This window comes from Bos taurus, chromosome 3 (genome assembly GCF_002263795.3).
Source record: "Bos taurus isolate L1 Dominette 01449 registration number 42190680 breed Hereford chromosome 3, ARS-UCD2.0, whole genome shotgun sequence".
Classification (NCBI taxonomy): domain Eukaryota; kingdom Metazoa; phylum Chordata; class Mammalia; order Artiodactyla; family Bovidae; genus Bos; species Bos taurus.
In genome coordinates this window covers 31,886,485-31,906,385 of record NC_037330.1, presented here as the reverse complement: position 1 = coordinate 31,906,385, position 19,901 = coordinate 31,886,485, and the positions used below count along the sequence as shown (strand labels likewise).

At 45.9% G+C, this 19,901-nt stretch overlaps 1 protein-coding gene across 3 annotated transcripts; it reads right to left on the bottom strand.

The window, feature by feature from the left end:
• Positions 1-4,384: 4,384 nt before the first annotated feature.
• On the bottom strand, positions 4,385-17,385 carry OVGP1 (oviductal glycoprotein 1). Of its 3 annotated transcripts, none has more exons than XM_010803153.4 (11): positions 17,311-17,385; positions 16,561-16,590; positions 15,940-16,180; positions 14,773-14,829; positions 13,796-13,961; positions 13,218-13,342; positions 11,328-11,436; positions 11,043-11,228; positions 9,383-9,499; positions 6,218-6,353; positions 4,385-5,239 (listed from the first exon to the last, which is right to left on the bottom strand). In XM_010803153.4, exons 1-11 carry the CDS (start codon positions 17,333-17,335, stop codon positions 4,773-4,775), a joined length of 1,659 nt encoding a protein of 552 aa, XP_010801455.2. In that variant the 5' UTR covers positions 17,336-17,385; the 3' UTR covers positions 4,385-4,772.
• Positions 17,386-19,901: the final 2,516 nt, after the last annotated feature.

The window sequence follows — 19,901 nt, the reverse complement described above, 5'->3', positions numbered from 1 at the left end:
TCAGACTTAAGTTAAGTTTGTATGATGAGCCACATCCCTGTGGGAACTGATCACAGTGTCTAAAAAGACCATGGGCATGGCCAGTTGTTCTTGTCACAATAAGTAGGAAGAGTTTGAGGAGTCAGGTGGGGATTATTCAGCAGGTGCTATAATTCTTATGAAGCATCATTCAAGAACTGAAAAATTCCTCCATTTCTTAGCTCAGGTTTATCCAGTCTGAGTGACAGCACCCATCTGGAAAAGTGCAAAGAAGACAAGGAATTAGAGGGAGGTGTTGGGTTCTAGGGCTCCCTGACCTTTAGGGAATCATTAGGGGAAAGCTTGCAATTAGGCATTGGAGGCTTTGATGTATTGCTTATCTAAGTATTTGTTACCACTGAGTCCTTTGGTTATTATATGGTGTCATTTTTGAGGGCTTGCAAACTGAGATGTGTGAGGAAGATGCAAGGGTGAGGCTTTTATTTTGCCAGCAATGAACTGACTGTACGATCATGAAATCATGAAATTTAGCCCATTCAGAGTGGACATTTCAAGACTGACTCTAGGACTTCGTGTACAACATAACTCTTCAGTTGTTAATTCATAATCATGTACAATTAGTAGGGTGCAATTATAAGTATTTAAGTCAATGAAGTACTTACAAACCACGGATACTGGGCAGGGGGAAGTAAGGTCTGGAAAGGCTATAACTTTAGAACTCACTGTTATTCTGCCCTCTTTTGATGTATTGTATCATCCTACATGCAGAGATCAATACAATCCCTTCTCCAAAGTCACAATCTTCACTCTCCAGAGATTATAGTTTTCTTTCTAAAGACATTAATGAAAAAATTAGAAGTAGGTCGAAGCTATACTGCAGTGAAAAATTAAGGGTGAGCATCAAAAAAATCAACAGAAAATAGTCCCTTATTCCCACAAAGGAGGTCCCCAATTGATGGTAGTTAAGACTAGGGACATGAGTATGTCACCTGCAGACATTTCCAATAAACTCCCAGCTAATTTTTGGAGTAAAATTCCCCAACTTGAAGACCTGCTCTAAACTCAGGAGCCAAACTTACTGAATTTGAATTGCTGCTTGCTGCATCCCAAAGAAAGCTCTTCTCATGGTCCATGCTGTGCTAGGCACTGAGCCAGATCCAGGGAAGGCATGGGGCAGCACGGTACTCTGGAGGACAGCATGCTCCATCGACGCTAGAGACAGGGCTACTTCCCTGGTAGTCCAGTGGCTAAGATTTCCTGCTCCTGATGCAGGGGGCCCAGGTTAAATCCTTGGTCAGAGAACTGGATCCCACACCCCACAACCAAGTTCACATGCCACAGCTAAAGATTCCGCCTGCCGTAACTGAGACCCGACATGGCCAAATAAATATTTTTTTAAATAAAAGACTTTAGAGATGGGGGTCTAAGTTCAGCTCCAACATTCTAAGTATTCCTTCTCACTGTTAACTTAGCCTCTATCCTCAAGAAATGTCAAAAAATAAATCCATACCTCCAGCTGTTAAGTCAGAGAGTGCAAAATACCAGGTGCTTTGCACACGGTAGTTCAACAAGCCTGCATGATAATACCATGAGTTATATTAGATTTTGTCAGCTCCGGAAGCCTTTCTTAGGAATTCACACTTCTCTTACTTCCATTTCCTTCTAGAGAGGCACACTGTGTGTTCCCTCCCCCACTTCTGGTTTCAGTGTGGGCACATTACTTAGACCTAGTTTTGGAGCCTCATTTCCCAGAAACAGTGTCTGATACCAGGATTGGCACCTGACCCTCATGAGGCCACCAGGGTGTTTCTTGAGATTGACGTGGAGTTACCATATGAAAGAAGTATTCTTTACACTGGGAAGATATTGTTTTGAGAATTGCATCAGCAATTGAGTTGATCAGATGAAGAAGGCTATTTGCAAAATTAAAGCAAATAAAAGCAAGCAGAGACTGAGTGTGTGTGAGTGTGTGTGTGTGTATGTCTGTGTGTGTAAGAGAGAGAGAGAGATCCAACTCTACTGACCACCCCAAGGCAGGTACAGTGGAGTAAAACAGAAAATGAACATTATTTCCTCAGGCTCTGACTTCTCAGTCTGATAATTATTAGCATCTTACTTTAAATTTTGATTCTTTCATAAATTTCTATCCCTGCCATGCAATTCCCCAAGGACTGTGTACCACCCCAAAACCCTTTGAGGTGGATGTAGTAACAGTAAGGACTTTGGAGACATTTTCCAGGAAGATAATATGTGGTTTCTAAACATAAAAGAAGCGTTTGCACAGATATGTGAATGGCCCAAAGGGCCAATGTATGGCAAAGACAGCTATTTACCCCCAATACCTGTCCTTACTATTATGTATTTCATAAGTATAAAAATCCTAATAGTTACCTCAGATAAAACCAGTATTTCTCAGGTTTCATGTCAGAGTGAGTTCACTTTCAGAATAAATCCACAATAGAACATGTAACTTCAAGCCTGAACTCTCCTCTGCCCTTTTACCGGTAACCAGTACAGGTAAGCCTTGACTGTCCACTGATCTGTGTTGTGAGACAGATGATGAAGCTGGAAGTCCCAACCAATTTATAGCTAAAAGATAAGTACCAGGAAGCTTATAAGTTAGAATTCTTTTAAACACATAGATAAGTATAAACTTCCAGGCACATTTTCGTTGAATAAGGCACATGTAGAAAAGGGGACAGAAAAAAATCACAAAGACTCATCAGAAATATTTGTTGTACATATAGGAGCTAGTGGGAAAATCTTCACCTCTCTCTTTTCTACTGTAAGAATCTCCAATTAAATATATAATCCCTAACCTTTAAGGAGATGAGGGTAGGGTTTATACAACAAGTAGGAGAAAAACTCTGACAATTCAGTGTCCAGAATGGAATGTAATCCATCTCTATTCCATCAGACCTTACTGCAAACATGGAACCCTTTCATCCAACTGCCCTATCAAAGCACACGCATGCATGCACGCACACACATACACACAAACACAAACACCTAATTTTGTATGTTTTAGCTTTTCTTAAACAAAGTAATATTGAATTTGTTATTGCAGTAATATCCTCCAATTTATTTATGCCTCCATGTATCCACTTGGATAATTTCCTACCATTCTACCTCTGGGCTTGGGCATTTGACTTGCTTTGGCCAATGGAACAATAGTAAATACGCTTCATGAAGAGAGTTAAAAATTAATTGCCTGTTGGAGCTTTCTCTGTTGCTTTCTAGTAACAATGAGACCACAATCTTATAAACTAGCCAGATGAAGAATGGGAGGTCTCGTAAAAAGAGACCTCAGTCAGCCTAGCTGAGGCCATGATAAACCAGCCTAGCCCACCCCAACCCACTAGCTAACTGTAGATGCCTGAGCCATTCCAACCAGGACCAGCTAAGACAAGTTCAGAACATACAAACCACCCAGCTCTTCAATTTTTTTAAAAAATGAATTCTTAAAAAAAAAAAAACACACACACATCTAAACACAGCCTAAATTACTAACCTCTAGAATTATGAGCTAAATAAATATAATAGCTGCTTTGTAAGATACTAAGTTTTGCAGTTGGTTTGTTTCACAGCTTAACTGATTTGTGATATATGCTGTGGCAATGTGGTCCTAGGGCCATGTGTCCATACATGTGTGGACATATTTTCATGAGACCTTTAAAGTCTAGGAGGTGCACTGGTGCACTTCCAAAATAAAAGATAACACCGATGGCAGATCTGACACTCACTAGCATCATTGTTTCCCAGAAGGGGAGGGCAAGAAATTGATCCTGTGTCTATACTGACTTATGAGGGTCAATCATTTCCAGAAAAATACTCCATAGGTGGATAACAGTGTGGAGTACAGGAACTGGGGTTTGTGGGGAGACCCAGGAGGAGTATGCAGGCAACTTAAAATATACTGATTGCGTCTTTCCCTCCACCACCTCTTTTCTTTTCTTTGGCCTTGCATGTGGGATCTTAGTTTCCCAACCAGGGATCAAACCTATGTCTCCTGCACTGGAAGGCAGACCCTTAACCACTGGACCACAAGGGAAGTCCCCCCTCCACTACTTCTTATGCAGAGAATAGGTGAAGGTGTTTTATCAGAGATAACTAAGACTTCCAAAGTAGGGAATATAACGGAAAGATACAACTCCCTCCTCCTTTTCTCAGCACCCTTCAGCAATAGGGAAAACTCTAGAGGAGATTTTGGCTCTGATCATCAGTGAAGTCAGCAGTGTTCACTGCAGAGACTGAAGCACATAATCAACACTGGAAAATATCAGGGTGGGACAAACACAAATTCCCTCCTTCCAAAAATTACAGGAGGGGAAAATGACCTTGAAAGAAAGAAACTGACAATTCACAACCATGGGTCAGTTCAAGAAAAGAACTTCAGAGAACTCAGTTGGCTTCTTATGCTTTCAGTTTATTCAAGAGAGAAGAGATTAACTCATTATGACCTGGGGCCTGTTTGCCCCCAGAATGATGCATGAATGGCTGGGCACAGGCAGCTTCTGTCAGGGAACCAAGAAGAAAAGATAAGGGCTTCCCCCAGCTTCTGCCAAGAACAGACTTGGGATCCTTTATTCACAGCAGAGTTTTCCAAGTTTGTTTACAGAGAGGACTCATTGGAAGAGTTATCAAGTCGTCCAAAAAATAAGTCCATCAGTGGGAACAAAGGGGTTGTCAAAAGCAGGAGGAGTGTATCCTGGGGCCAGAGAGCAGCATCCACTTTTCAGCTTCTGTCTCAAGACCAAAGTAACCCACCAGGGGGTCAGGGTCCCCCTCAGAGGTCAAAGTCTCCTCTCCAGAGTCTCAGCCCTCCCATCAGGGGTGACTGTCATCTTTCCGGAGGGGGTGGTCACCTTCTCAGGGACTCCAGCCTTCCTTCCTGGGGGCGTGACCTTCTGTCCAGTCTGAAGGTGCACGGGACCCACAGCTATCCCTCCAGGGCTCACCGCCAGATGGCCCACAGTGGTGAGGGGCTTCTCTCCAGGGCTCTCAGTCTTTCCTTCTGGAGCAGCAGTGTGCCTTCCAAAGGATAGAGGGGTCCTTGTAGGGGTTGCAATCTCACCTTTGGGGGTTATAGTCATAGTTTCAGACTTTCTATGAGTCTCAGTGGCCACAGCCTCTCCTCCTGGGGGCAAAATGCCCAAACCAGTGGTCAAATCCCTGGTCATAGTTGGCATTTCAGGGCCAATTCTTGAAGAATTCACAGCAGTTGAGAACCAAAATTTTGGTGAAGGAGTTGAGCTGAACTCTAGAAGAAATCAACAGAAAAGTGTGAGACTCCTACCTCTTCCTTTCCATCCTGTCACTGGCAGAACTAGAGCTGCTCCAGGGATCAAGTACCAGCTCCCAAGCCAGAATAGGAGGATTTACGAACACATTCACTTGTGGATACAGATAAAGTCTCCGCACACAGAAGCCTGGCTCCCCTACTTCAATATATAAACATGATCCCAGGCACCCATGGACACTCAGTGGGGTTTGCCACATTTCTGTTGAGGGACCCCAAGCAGAAGTCTGCCAGTTCTCTAAGCTTAAGCCCTTGCTTTGACCTTTGCACCTTGAGCAAGACCTTACCCCGAAGCCTATTCCTAACCTGTGGAATCCACAGGAAGAATCCTTTTGTGTCCCCTTTTTGGGAAGCACAAAGTCCAGGCTGAGGGCAAGGAGGTTGCCCTAGAAAGCATGTTGTAAAGAATTAAGTTGGAGTCTCATTTCTACTTCTGACTAGCTGTATTATCTTTCTGAGCCACAAAATGAGGGTTATAGACTGTCTCCAAGGATGCTGCAGCTCTAGCATGTTAGGTTCCATCTCCGAACTGCCAGGGAAGTCTCTACTATCAAAGAAATATCAAAAAGAAACTTAATTTCTTTTTCTGGTGTTTGTTGCATGAAAGCAAGGAAAAGAAATACAGAAACAAACTGATATGTATTGAGTGTTCACCGTGAGCCAGCATGCTTTCATTTCACATCTCATTTAGTTTGTATAATACTGACATGAGTATAAGGATTATTCCCATTTTGTAGATGGGAAAACAAAGCTCAGAGAGATCAAATGGAGCATGCATCCAAACCAAGATTAGAAAGCAGACTGGCCTGGCCATCAAAGCTTATTCTCTTCCTTCACTGTCGTTCTGCCACAACAAAGCCTTTATATCTTATAGAAGGGACCCATTCAGCGGCTGCTTGTGCAACTGCCAACCCCAGCTTCCAAGTCATAGCTACTCACCATCATTCACCAGGAGATTATTCAACGTATGGACAAGGGGGAAAGGGCCAGTGCCGCAGAAATAGCCCCTGAAGTCATCCAGGTCCAATGTCCACACCATGGCCCCCCCAAAATGCTCTCTCTTTATGAAAAATGCCTGAAAAAAAGGAGTGGTCAGTCAACCTGCTGTTCTAACCATCCTCCAGACTGAGTACAATGGCAAAATCAGATGGACTCTCAGAAGGCAGTATAGCAGGATGGTTAGCCACATAGCCTGTCTTTGAATCTAGCCTCTATTGCTTATTAGCTATGGCATCTTGAAAAAAAGTTACATAAACTTTATGTGTCTTAGTTGCCTCCTGTGTAAAAAAAAAAAAATGTATAATAATACTTCCAACATTTTTAGGATCCAAAGAATTCCTACATGCACATGTTACAACATGGATGGAAGTGGAAGACATCATGCTAAGTGAAATAAGCCAGTTACAAAAGAACAAATACTAAGATTCCACTCATAGAGGCTCTTAGAGTAGTCAGATTCATACAGACGGAAGGTAAAGTGGAGATTAAGAGGAGGTGTGTGAGGGAAGAGTGAGGAGCTATTCAATGTGTGTGGAGTTTCTATTTGGGAAGACAAGAAAGTTCTGGAGAGGGATAAGTGTGATAGTTACACAACAGCGTCAATGTACTTAATGCTATTGAACTGTAACAAAAAGTAAGTAAAATGGTGAATTTTATGTTATGTATATTTTCCCACAACTTGAAAAAAAATTTTTTAATTCCCACATGTTAAATATTTGGAGCAATACTTTGCACATAGTAAATGTTCATAAATGTTAAGTACTGTCTGACTTCCCAAACTGCTAATTACCATTATCATCATAAACAGTAGATATTGCTTTATATTTTTAAAAAATCACCTCAACATACCTCATGCCAAAATGATGCTATAAAGGAGGAATAGAACAGATAATATCATATTCTTTTCACAGATAAGTAACACAGTCTTTTGTCCAGGAGTTTTTAAATCACAGATATAACTAAAAGGCAGAGTTTAGACCCCAAACCAGGTTTTATTATTACTTTGCCAGCACTCTCTGTGCTAGCGGAAAAGGCAGACTCATATGCAAACATCTGCATGACTTGGTAATCCTTGGTCAAATTGGTTGGCTCCTTTCTGAGGTTTAATTTCCCCAAATGTAAAGACAGCAAAGCTTAATTATTAAGTTGAAACTGTGAGGATTCTGAGATTTTATCCTACTTCTAAGCTAAACTGGGCTTCCAAAGTGCCACTAGTGGTAAAGACCCCTCCTGCCAATGCAGGAGACGTAAGAGACTTGGGTTTGATCCCTGGGTCGGGAAGATCCCCTGGAGGAGGAAATGGCAACCCATTCCAGTATTCTCACCTGGAGAATCCCATGGATAGAGGAGTCTGGCAGGCTACAGTTCATAGGTTCACAAAGAATCAGACATGACTGAAGCAACTTAGCATGCACGCATAGGCTAAATTAACCTGTTTTATATGTACATACACACACACACCCCAGATCTCCTGATCAAAAAAGTGACCATTTCTACTCACAGTAAAAAGTCAGATTAGCACCTGGAGTTTGCTCTCCATTCCCCAATTATCCAAAGAGTGATGTGAAGGCAACCAGACATTCACCTGCACGTGCAGCAGAGTCTGCCCCACAGGAGAAGAATCCCAGTTATGGCTCTCAAGCTGACACAGGAAGCAGGCACATCTTGCCCTTTTCCCCTCTAGAGAGACCGAGAGCTTGGCTCTGGACAATAAATAAGGCCTCTCCGGGAAGGAGATTTTACAATCCATGCAGGTAAGGAGAGGACTCTGGGGGAGAGGGGAGGGGAAACTTTCTGTTTAATTACAGCTGGTCTGTTTGCTTTACTCAGAATGCCTGGACAGTGCTGGAACACTGAGAGATCCAGGGATTACTGCCTCCCAGTGATTACCTGCTACGTTTCTTTCAGCTGAGATTCTGTGATGAGAGCTCTTAATTATGCTCACACTGGGCTCACACCCACCTCTAGCTTGGTAAGGCTCTGTAACCGCCCCTCAAAGCAAGGCCACCCTGCACTGCTGGCTTCTGGCTTTCCCCAGCAATGGGGTCCACCACCCTCTCCTGTGTCCTATGGATCATATATTTAATTCCACCCAACTGGATAATTCCAGAGTCACTGACCTTTTTTGTGTCTTCTGTTTCCAAACCCACAGAGTTAGATCCTAGAAGCTGAAAGTCATGCTCTCTACCTCTCTCCCCACAGCAGGTCTCACCCAGGATTAGAGGAAGTCATAGTGTCTCTTCATGATAACTGCCATATTATCTCTGCTTTCTACCGCAAATGTTCCCCAAAGAACAACCAACACCAGTCACTTCCACATCACTTATGAGAGGAGACACTGTGACATCCCTCTACTTATAAGCCCCGACATCCAGGCAGTGACAGACTTCTGACAACTGCTCACTCATCAATGGCCTCTCCTCCCAAACTCCCTAGTCCAGACCCTTATCATCTCACACGTGCACACCTGCAGTGCCACACAGATTACAGTAGGATCACAAGGGGATACACTGCAAACAGTTTCCAGGTTATTTCTAGGACCTGATGAATATTCAGGGTTGGAACTAAGAATTTCTACATCTATTAAATCTACATCTAATCTAGGTGATTCCAAGCAGAGGCAGGTTAGGGAAACACTGGAACATGTCTTTTCTGTTTTAATTCACTATTTAAAAAAAAAAAAAAACTTGCCAGGTTCAACATCATAGACCACTGTTGATACAGGGTGCAGTGGTGGTCACAATTACTAAAGTCTAAAGATTTCAAACTCACAAATCATATACCTGGCTCAGAAACCTGATTTTGCTTGAAAATGCATACAGGATGAAGGCCAAACACCTTCATCAGCATTCAAGTATCTCCATAAATTCTCATTTTTAAAATAAGATGATTGGGGCAGGTTTGATTAGGAAGCTCCAGTTAGATCTGGTATGCCTAAAACTCATCTAAGATAGTCATTCTCACCTTCATTCTCCATGCAGTACACACACACCCATACACACACACACACACACACACACACACACACACACACACACTACAGACAAGGGCCTCACGGAAGCCAGAGGAAAACTGTGCTGGAGCAAGAAAGGACCAAGGTCTCACCTTGTAACCGAAGCTGATGGCATCATCATAGCCAACCCACTCCTTCCCCTTGAAGGCATATGGGACATACTGATCATTAATCCAGCGCTTCTTCGCTCTCCGGACAAAGCAGCAAATCTGCCAGGAAGATCACCAGGGTAGTTCTGTGAAGTGCCATGGAGCGAAGCAACAGCAAGGAAAAAGAACCCAGGAATCCCTCACCAGGGGGTGACAGGAAGGCAGACCAAACAGGGGGTGTGGAAGCCACTCACAAAGGACCTCCTGTCTATTCCAAAAAATCCCTACTACTGCACATTCCTTCCATCACATCTGTGATATACACAAAAAGAACACTAAGGAGTGGGGGGTAGCCTTAAGAAAACAAACCAGGGTTAGGTAAAATCGATACCAAACTACTACAGGAACAAACTGTCCTTTGACCAAACCTGTTCCTTTCTCAAAGACTTTTTATGAATAAGTATCTCCTCTGTTCACTAAAACCAACATAAACTGCCCCATCTAGGCAGTTATCGAACTAACTTTAGAATCTATAATAACTGTAAAGGCTTAGAATGCAGGGAAAACTAGGTTATTATAATCAAGAAAGCATTGAGTGTGGTTTGGGTACCCAGCCCTGAGCTGGAGACCATATGCTACAAAGCTGTAGACATGTTCAACTTGGGCTGTCAAAGTTAAGGTGTGAAAGTTTTTCCTTTGGGGGTGGGGGTGGTCATTAAAAGTTTATCAAAATCTCTTTCACATAATGTCCTTCAAGAACACTCCCTCATCACTCATAACTATGCTTCACTGGATTAGCAGGGAAACATCTTCAGGAGCCAGGACAGAGCAGAAACTGGAGAGACACCAGCATCTCCACTACCACCACAAGCCAAGATACAGCTCGCCCTCTGGCGTCTGCTGTCCTCTGCCTAGAAGGTCCTTCCCACCCATCAGCATTCCGATTGTCCATCACGGCTCTGCACAGAATTCACCTAATCTAGATCCTACGGCCATGCAATCCATGCCTCTTACTATCTTCCCTCGTGTTTCACATTGCCCTGGGTCCATGGCTCTTTCCTCCACTAGAGCAAGCTTTGTTGAGATTAGGGGGTGGAACTGAGGTAGAGGAGAAAGAATCTGTCATGGGGGATGTCTTTGAATCATTTCAGAATAATCTACTAGTGAGAAGGAAGGAATCAGGGAGAAGAAACAATATTGAGAAAAAACAAGACTGGCCAAGAGTGGTTAATGACTGAAGCTGGGTGAAGGACATTTGGAAATCGGGGAATGAGAGGATGTTATACTATTCTTTTACTTTTGAAAATATTTGAACTTTTGGGGGAAAAAAAATATATATATCTTGCAAATATTAATTATGTTTATTTAGGCCATATAGTAATTCAGGATTGACTTAAATATTATTTAAGAATCTTCTAAGGAGTGAAATATCTGTCCCCCTCCATTCAGACTTCACCCAGTCCCTCACCTCTTACAAAGGACTCAAATAACTTTCCCAAAAGAAAAGGGAGCATCCCAGAGACTGGATGTCCCTTACCACAGCAAACCACCTCCTTGTCCTATGTCTAACCCTCAGTCTTGCCTTGGTCCCTTGTCCCTGATTTGGCCCTGGGCTCGGGTGGGGGAGCCCTAACTCACAGGCAGAGGTTCCCGTTCCCGTCACCTCATAATAAGCCAAGAAGCCAGCTTGCTTGGTGTACTTCCCTGGAGATGCTGGTCCCACAGCTTGTGCCCTCAGCTCATTCTGTGAGGCTTTGAGGAGGTGAAAAGTACGTCCATAGGTGGGGAGCCCCATGAGGAGCTTCTCAGGGGGGACCCCAAGCTGTCGCCAGTAATTCATGGCATATGCCTGCAGGGAGGAAGAACACAACCCCTCCTTGTTACCAAGAGCCACTGGCCTGGCTCAGGGGTGCATGTCTGGGCTGCCTGACAGCTTTCCTTTTCTTACCGAAGATTTGGGGTCTCCAGGCAGAGAGAACAGAGGGCTATTGTGTCCTGTGACCTTTTCCCAGCTTCCATGTAAGTCATAAGACAAGACACTGATGAAATCCAGGAGTCTGTAAGGGGCAAGAGGAGGTATGAAGATCATGCTAGCTAGACTTTCAGAGCACCAACTAGCTAACTAGCTGAATGTCGGCCACCCAACACCACTGCCGTCTCTGCCCACGGGGACTGCCCAAGCTGTGCCCTGCATGTGAGAGGCTGCCCTAGAACACACAGCCAGTGAGGGACAGCAGTGTGTCAGGACCTATGCCCTCCGGACAGTATGCAAGGGGTCAGACCAGGAAACAAAGGTGTCCTGGCTGATACAAGTGCAGCAGAGGTCTGTGTAAATAACACGTGTAATCAGACAGCATAAAAGTGCATCCATCTTTCTACCATTCCAGGAGCCACTGGAACCCACCTCTTCCAGAAAGCTTTCCAGATGGCGAGGTGCAGTTGAGCTTTATCAGGGCACAGTGTGGAGGTTAGCATGGATCATCTAATTTAATTTTAATTTAGCCAATGCCCTAAGTACCACAATTGTCTCTATTTTAAAATGAAGAAATTGAAGGACTTCCCTGGTGGTCAAGTGGTTAAGAATCTTCCTGCCAATGCAGGAGACATGGATTCAATCCCTGGTCTGGGAAGATTCCACGTGCCACAAGCCCATGCGCCACAACTACTGAAGTCCAAGCACCTAGGGCCCGTGTTTTGCAACAAGAGACACCCACTACAATGAGAAGCCTGTGCACTGAAATTAAGGTGTAGCCCCAGTCACCACAACTAGAGAAAAACCTGCACACAGCAACAAAGACCCAGTGCAGCCACAAATAAACACATAAAATAAAGAAGTTAAAACTCAGACAGTTACCTAATTTGTCTAAGGTGACCCAGCTTGGTGAAGATGAACTCCCTCAATCCCACATGGCTCTACGACCAACACGAGGCAATTCACTCCACTGGGGTCCACCTTTCCTGCCTAACTGCTCTCCATTGAAACCATGCTCCCTAAATAAAATCACATTCAGAAACACCCCGCTTCACCTCTTGTGTTCTGCATCTAACTCAGATTTCTTATCTGTAAATACCTGATTCTTGAGCTTTGAGAAAATTAGTATAGAACTGGCATTTCCAGAAAGTTATGTGCTTTCTTGGGGCTTCCCAAGTGGTGTCAGTGGTAAAGAAACTGCCTGCCAGTGCAGGAGACATAAAAGACATGGGTTCGATCCCTGGGTCAGGAAGATCCCCTGGAGGAGAGTATGGCAACCCACTCCAGTATTATTGTCTGGAGAATCCTATGGACAGAGGAGCCTGAAAGGCTATATAGTCCATAGGGTTGCAACAAGATGGACACGACTGAAGCGACTTAGCACGCATGAGAGTTCCTTGACTGATTTTGTGATTTTGGCATAAAGATCTCTGCTCTGAAAACAGGCCCTGACTTGGCATTCCTGTTTTTGTTTCAGAGGCAGTAGTTGGTAATTCACAAATGTCTCTGATGCCAGCCATCTGGCACTTGGTGTACATCCACAGGGGACTCCAGGAAAACAGAGGCCAGGCCCCTGGATTCACTCCTTGAGGCCCAGCTATGGGTAATGCAGATCTCTACCCAAGAGGATGCTGTGGTGTGGCCTGATGCTCCATCACTTCCCTCTGATCTCCTCAGGAAAGCCTGGGCTTCAGGGAATAATCCTTGTTCCCACCTACCCTCCTGCTAGGCCCACCTCCCACAGGTGTTCTCACAGCAAGGCAGGAAATCGAAGCTCCAGGACAGTGCTGGGCACCTCTGGGTTCTGAGCCCAAGATGCCTCCTTCCCTCCAATGCCCTCCCCTCAACAAAAGAGGACCCACTCACCTGCCCAGAAGGCGTGCTTCATACGCTTTCTGGACGACATGGGGGTCCCCAGAGACGGCAGCAGACAGCAGCAGCCTTGGACGCATGGTGAGCTGGGCCTCATTCTTGAAGGCCTGCAGGAGCTCCTGGGAAGAGAGAGGCAGATGAGAGAAATGGACAAAGCAGAGTCGAGTTGGGGAAAGCAAGAGTCATCCAGGAAACAATCTTCCGCAATAACAGAGCCCCTGGAGCCAGAAGAGTCAGACACAGGCCCTGCCCACAGGTTCCCAAGAAAGGGGGACGTGAGCCAGGGTGGTAAGTCGCTGAGCAGAGGGCTGGCTGCAGGCCCAGGAGCAGAGTTCAGACAGCCTGCCTGAGGGAGTCCAGTAGATGCATGGAGAAAGTGTCACTCAGGCTGGAGGGCTGGGGCCAGACCAGTGGTGATGGAGGGAAAGACCTCCACAGGGCCCCTGCTCAGCAGCCTCTGTCCACACCACTTTCCTGTCCACCCCTGGTCTTAGGCTCCTCCTGTGCCCGGGGCCCAGACATGGTCAAAACAGAATCACTTCTGGATTCAGGATCTGCCAAGCCAACCTTACTTCAAGTAAGAAGACAAAGGTCCAGCGGTCACGCGCAGGGCTGCCTCTGAGTCCAGGGTACAAGAAGAAGAGGTCCAGACCATCAAAGCCATGTGTCCTCAGGAGGGCGATCACTGAACTGACGAACCTTTCCCGGTTGGAAAACGTGGACAGCATCGTGGTGAACCTGCAGGGGGACCAGGGCCGAGGCCAGGAGTGCTTTCTGCATAACCGTGCTCCCCCCAACCACTCTCCTCTTTGGTTCATATGTGACTGCGGAAAGGAAGGCAGAGCTTTGAAACTCTCAAACCCTCTTAAAGCCCTACCAAGTCCTGGACTTCACGCTCCAGGGAGGATTTGCAAACCACCCCTGCCCCTGCCAGATGGAAACAACACTCAGCCCGGGGTGGAGACAGTGGTTCAGAACAGCTCTGCCTTTGAAAACCTGGTTACTCCTGCCCAAGCACTGACCCTCTGCCTAAATAGATAAAGAGGAGGGAAAATAAGCCAAGGGCAAGTATTTCCATAAAGATCTCTGAGCTAATGGGCCCATAAGGTGGCAGAGGGCCAGGCTCTGACCAGGGGTTCAAGAGTCTCTGCTCTTCTATTCACTTGCTGTTTGACTGTTTTCTATTTTTTGTAGTATTTTCTCTTCCATAATGAAGACCCTATTGGAAAATCTTTAGTATAGTAAAACCGAACTTTAAGTAATTTGGAGCTAGTCCTACATGCAATGATTAACCAGATTCAGACTTAGGCATGCCTGGTTCCATTACCTGATCATCACCCCAGCTGGTCATCTCACAGGGACACCTGGGTGAAATATGGTAAGTTCCCTAAGCTCTCACCTGTGGTTTTTTTCCTACAAATTTGGAATGCAAACAGCCACTTTAATCCTTTCCCCTATCAAGCATGAGATAATGAGTAAAGCTGGCCTGCTCCCCACCCCCATCACCATACCCCAACCCCAGAGAGAAGACCTAATAGCACAGACTCACCTCACGGTGCCAAAGTTCCACCCCCCGATGGACAGCAGCGTTTTCAGCCCTCTGTTCCTGTGAGGGGGGACAGCATCGGTGAGTGGGTTCTCATTCAGTCATTTGGGGAACAGTGGGAAGTAGTGGGGATGGGAGGAGGGGGAGGGAAAGGGGGCAGCAGGTGGAGTAACCTAAGGGAGAAAGGAGTGGAGCCCAAGATAGGGAAGAAGGATAAAAGAGACAGCAACCAGTCCACATATACATCATCACACCCAGGATCCCAGGCTGTCTAAGCCCCCCAAACGCCCCACTCCCATGACATTCCCAGAAAAAGGAAAAGAAAAAGCAGCCTAAATTTTCTCTTCACTCACTTTCTTGGTCAACAAACGTTTACTGAACAATTAATACGGGCCTCTGACTGCTTTGGGCCTCTCTGGTAGCTCAAATGGTAAACAGTCTGCCTGCAGTGTGGGAGACCCAGGTTCGATTCCTGGGTCGGGAAGATCCCCTGATGAAGGAAATGGCAACCCATTCCAGTATTCTTGCTGGGAAAATCCCATGGACAGAGGAACCTGACAGGCCTCAGTCCATGGGGTCGCAAAGAGTCAGACACAACTGAGCGACTTCACTTTCACTTTCCAACTGCTTTAGGTGCTTGAAACACAGCAGTGAACAGACGGACAAGCTCCCTGCTCTCCTCTCCAGAGGCTGTGCTCTAGTGACATGGATTTTCTCTGCCCTTCTACAACCAAGCACACAGCGACAGACTCCTGGGGAGAGAACACTGAGCACCAGCTCTCTGCTGGGCGCTGACCCAGCCACTATGTCTACAAAGACCATAGACACCAGCCCTTCCCTTGGGGTTCATTTGCAGGTGACAAATGATAATGAAACACTAGCACTTGTGAAGCTTTTGTGAGATGCAGCTCTCTCCAAAGCATTTGAAAATGGAATCCTGAGCACCGGGCTTGAAGGGTGAGTTGGGGTGCAAGGCAGAGAAGAGAGAGGAGCATATCCTAGGCAGGGGCACAGCAGCCACAAGGGCAGGGAGGCAGGACGAGCTCAAAGTGCTGATCAACGGGGAACTCCCAGAGCAGGGACACTACAGAGAGCCCTTGACAGAAGGAGGGACCCAAGGATCAGAGGAAAGGTGACGACTAACAGAAGAAAAGACTTACTCCTCTTTACCTGTAAAATACAGCCCCACAGACACAGTGAACACACCTCTCCTTGAGCTTGTTGAACTCTGGGTAGAGGATTTTCTCATCCTGGGGATCCTTAGGAACAATCTGATTGTTGCTCATCGAGGCAAAGGCAAATACCAGGTGGGTGCAGAGAAACGGGTCCAGATCCCGAGGCAGGATTGAGGCAGGGCCGGGCCGACTGAATGCCCAGTTGGTGAAATAACACACCAGCTTGTGGGCAGCACCTGGCAGGGGACAGCAGGCATTATTGGTAGAAACCAAGTGGGGATGGAGCTCAGCATCCACAGCGGCATGGACACTTCTCTAGAGGCCAGTCCACTGTAACCCCCACCAAACACATCCCCCCAAAGCTACACTGTGGGGAGGTCCATCCCCCACTGTTGGCATCCCCCGGGGAAAGAACGCCTCATGAAACCCTGGTCAGAATGGATCCAAGAGTATGGATCCTGGCAGAGAAGACCCAACAGTGACTGAGAATTTGCTGCTGAGCTGCACTGGGTCAATGATCCCCAACGCAGAGCCAGGGTGGGCACAGAGGACACTGGACTTGGAGCAGTTCTCAGTGGACACTCTCCCTGGCTCTGGAGAGGACCAGTTTCCTCACCATCATGGTGTTTCAGCACAAGGAGCAGCCCTGCAGGAGACAAAGGAAGAAACACACGCAGATTCACGGGTACACCCAGAGTGACACACCCCAGCTCACCCTCCAGCTCCCACAAATGCAGATACACACACCCCTCCCTCTTCTCTACACTGAGTGGGTGAAGCCAGATCTATCTAAGCTCCTTTCCACTCCAATATACTCTACGTGTAGACACACAGGCTTTGCATAGGGACAACCATGACACTGAAAGTCCCAGCAAGGTTCAGACCTGTGGTTCTCAACCCTGAAAGTGTTAGTCACTCAGTCGTGTCCAAATCTTTGTGACCCCATGGACTGTAGCCCACCAGGTCCTCTGCCCATGGAATTCTTCAGGTAAGAATACTCGAGTGGGTAGCCATTCCCTTCTTCAGGGGATCTTTCTCATTCAGGGATTGACTTCAAGTCTCCTGCATTACAGGCAGATTTTTTACTGTCTGGGCCATCAGGGAAGTTCTCAACCCTGGATGCTAATTTAAAAGTAGTGATATCCTGGTTCCTCCCTCAGAGATTCTGATTAATTGGTCAAAGGTGAGAAAGGTTGAGACCCACTGTTCTGATCACTTCTCCTTTCACTGTGTCCTATCCACCTCTACCTAATCCAGGCCCCCAAGTCCCAGGATGCTCCTTGGGTACCAGTGAGACAACAAGCTTATGAAGCCCAGCACCTCCTGATCTAAGAGACACTGAGGGGCTGGGACCCACCACACTCACCAACACACAGCAGCAGCTTCCCCATCTCTGTGGTCTGACAGCTGCAGGCCTAGGGCTGGAGCCCCTTTATATGAGATTCCCCAGGTACAACCGTGGGACAGCGCTGAGACAGCCCAGCCACACACACACAAAACCAGTGATTAATAGGCAGCTGCCCAGAGTCACAGTGACCCCAGCATCTCCTGTTGTCCCGCCCAGCAGAGCCATAGTTCTCAGATCCAACAAAGGGACAACTCCCTCTGACACTGGCATAGACGGGGTGTCCACCACCAGCCCTGGTGAGGGCAGGGCAGCGCTCAGCCCCTCTTCCTGTAATTCAGCCCCACATGGACTGAGTACGAGGAAGAAACACTGAAGGGCAGCAGGAATCCTACTGTTACGAGATTAGTGATTTGGAGGGTTGCATACTGTAATGTTAAAAAGTCTCAGCTATGGACTCTGCCAGGTCAAAGTTTGAATCCCACTGTCAAAAAGCGTAAGTTCTAGCATCTTGAGCAGTTAGTCAGCTCTTTGAGCTTTAGTTTCCACACTTGTAAAATGGAGGTAACACCTGATCTCACCTCATAGGGTTTTATACGATTTAAAGAGATAAAACTGTATGAAGAACTGTGACTTCAGTGCTTTGCATATATGAGGACTCAGTGAACGGCAGCAGTTATTAGAGATGGCACAAGAGTTTGCCCCCAGAGCAGGGTTCTCAAACTCAAATGCTGACAGGCAGGTAATGTAAATCAGTGAAGTGGACACAATAGTTCACTCTCCAGTGGATTCGAAGAAAAATAGTCCAAGTCTAGTAACACACTTCAGCTAACATGAAGCCTCTCCATTGGGAAACATCAGAGATTAGCATGAACAGCCACTAACTTTTGCCTTGCAGTGAAACAGAACCAATTGGAGGATTCTTCAATTTCTAAAGAGAAGACACAAATCTGAGTTTTGTATGAGCCAGTATATGAGCCGATGATGACACTGTCATGAGAGGGGTCATGAACCTAAGGAGTAAACGGAATGCAATTCTGGACACCTAAGAGCCAATCTTTTAAAAATATTAAGGATAAATAAAATAGGTATATAAACCAATGATTTCATGATCCACCAGTTTACTTTTCTGCTAAAAAGGTTCTAACCATGAGTAGGTCCCATATTTCAGTGTCTGAACTCAATCACAAGGACCAAATATTGGATGTTCTCAGTGTATCCACTATGTTTATCCTCTCAGAGACTCAGACTACTGCTCACCTAATCACATGCCACTGAGGGATTAACTAGATGTCAATAAATAAAACACTGCAAAGTAACAATGGCTAGTGGTTGAATTCACTTCCTTTCCAGTATGAAGACCAGGGAAGTTTAATTTGTATCAGCAGGTTGCTTGGTTGCTGTTCAACTGCCCAGTCACGTCTGACTCTTTGCGATCCCATGGACTGCAGCGTGCCAGTCCTCCCTGTCCCTCACCATCTCCTGAAGTGGCCCGAGTTCATGTTCACGTCCTAGGAACTCTCAGGAGTCTTCTCCAGCACCACAGTGCAAAGGCCTCCATTTTTTGGTGCTCCAGCTCTCAAAATGGCACATGACCACTGGGAAGATCACTGCCTTGACTATATGGACCTTTGTTGGCAGAGTAATGCCTCTGCTTTTCAAAACACTGTCTAGGTTTGTCATAGCTTTCCTTTCCTGCCAAGAACCAAATGTCTTCTGATTTCATAGCTGCAGTCACCTTCTGCAGGGATTTTAGAGCCCAAGAAGAGGTAATCTGTCACTCAGGTCACTTCAGTTGCTCAGTCATATCCAACTCTTTGCGACTCCATGGACTGCAGAACACCAGGCTTCCCTGTCCTTCACTAACTCATGGAGCGTGCACAAACTCATGTCCATCAAGTTGGTGATGCCATCCAACCATCTCAGGCTCTGTCATCCCCTTCTCCTGCCTTCAATATTTTCCAGCATCAGGGTCTTTTCTAATGAGTCAGTTCTTCTCATCAGGTGGCCAAAGTATTAAAGCTGAAGCTTCAGCATCAGTCCTTCCAATGAATATTCAATCCTTTAGGATTGACTGGTTTGATCTGTCACTGCTTCCAGCTTTCCCCCCTCTATTTGCCATGAAGTAATGGGGCCAGAAATACATCTATTTCTGCTTTATTGACTATGGCAAAGCCTTTGACTATGTGGATCACAATAAACTGTGGAAAATTCTTCAAGAGATGGGAATACCAGATCACCTGACCTGCCTCTTCAGAAATCTGTATGCAGGTCAGGAAGCAACAGTTAGATCTGGACATGGAACAACAGGCTAGTTCCAAATAGGAAAAGGAGTACATCAAGGCTGTATATTGTCACCCTGCTTATTTAACTTATATGCAGAGTACATCATGAGAAGCACTGGGCTGGAGGGAGCACAAGCTGGAATCAAGATTGCCTGGAATAACATCAATAACCTCAGATATGCAGATGACACCACCCTTATGGCAGAAAGTGAAGAAGAACTAAAGAGCCTCTTGATGAAAGTGAAACAGGAGAGTGAAAAAGTTGGCTTAAAATTCAACATTCAGAAAACTAAGATCACAGCATCCAGTCCCATCACTTCATGGCAA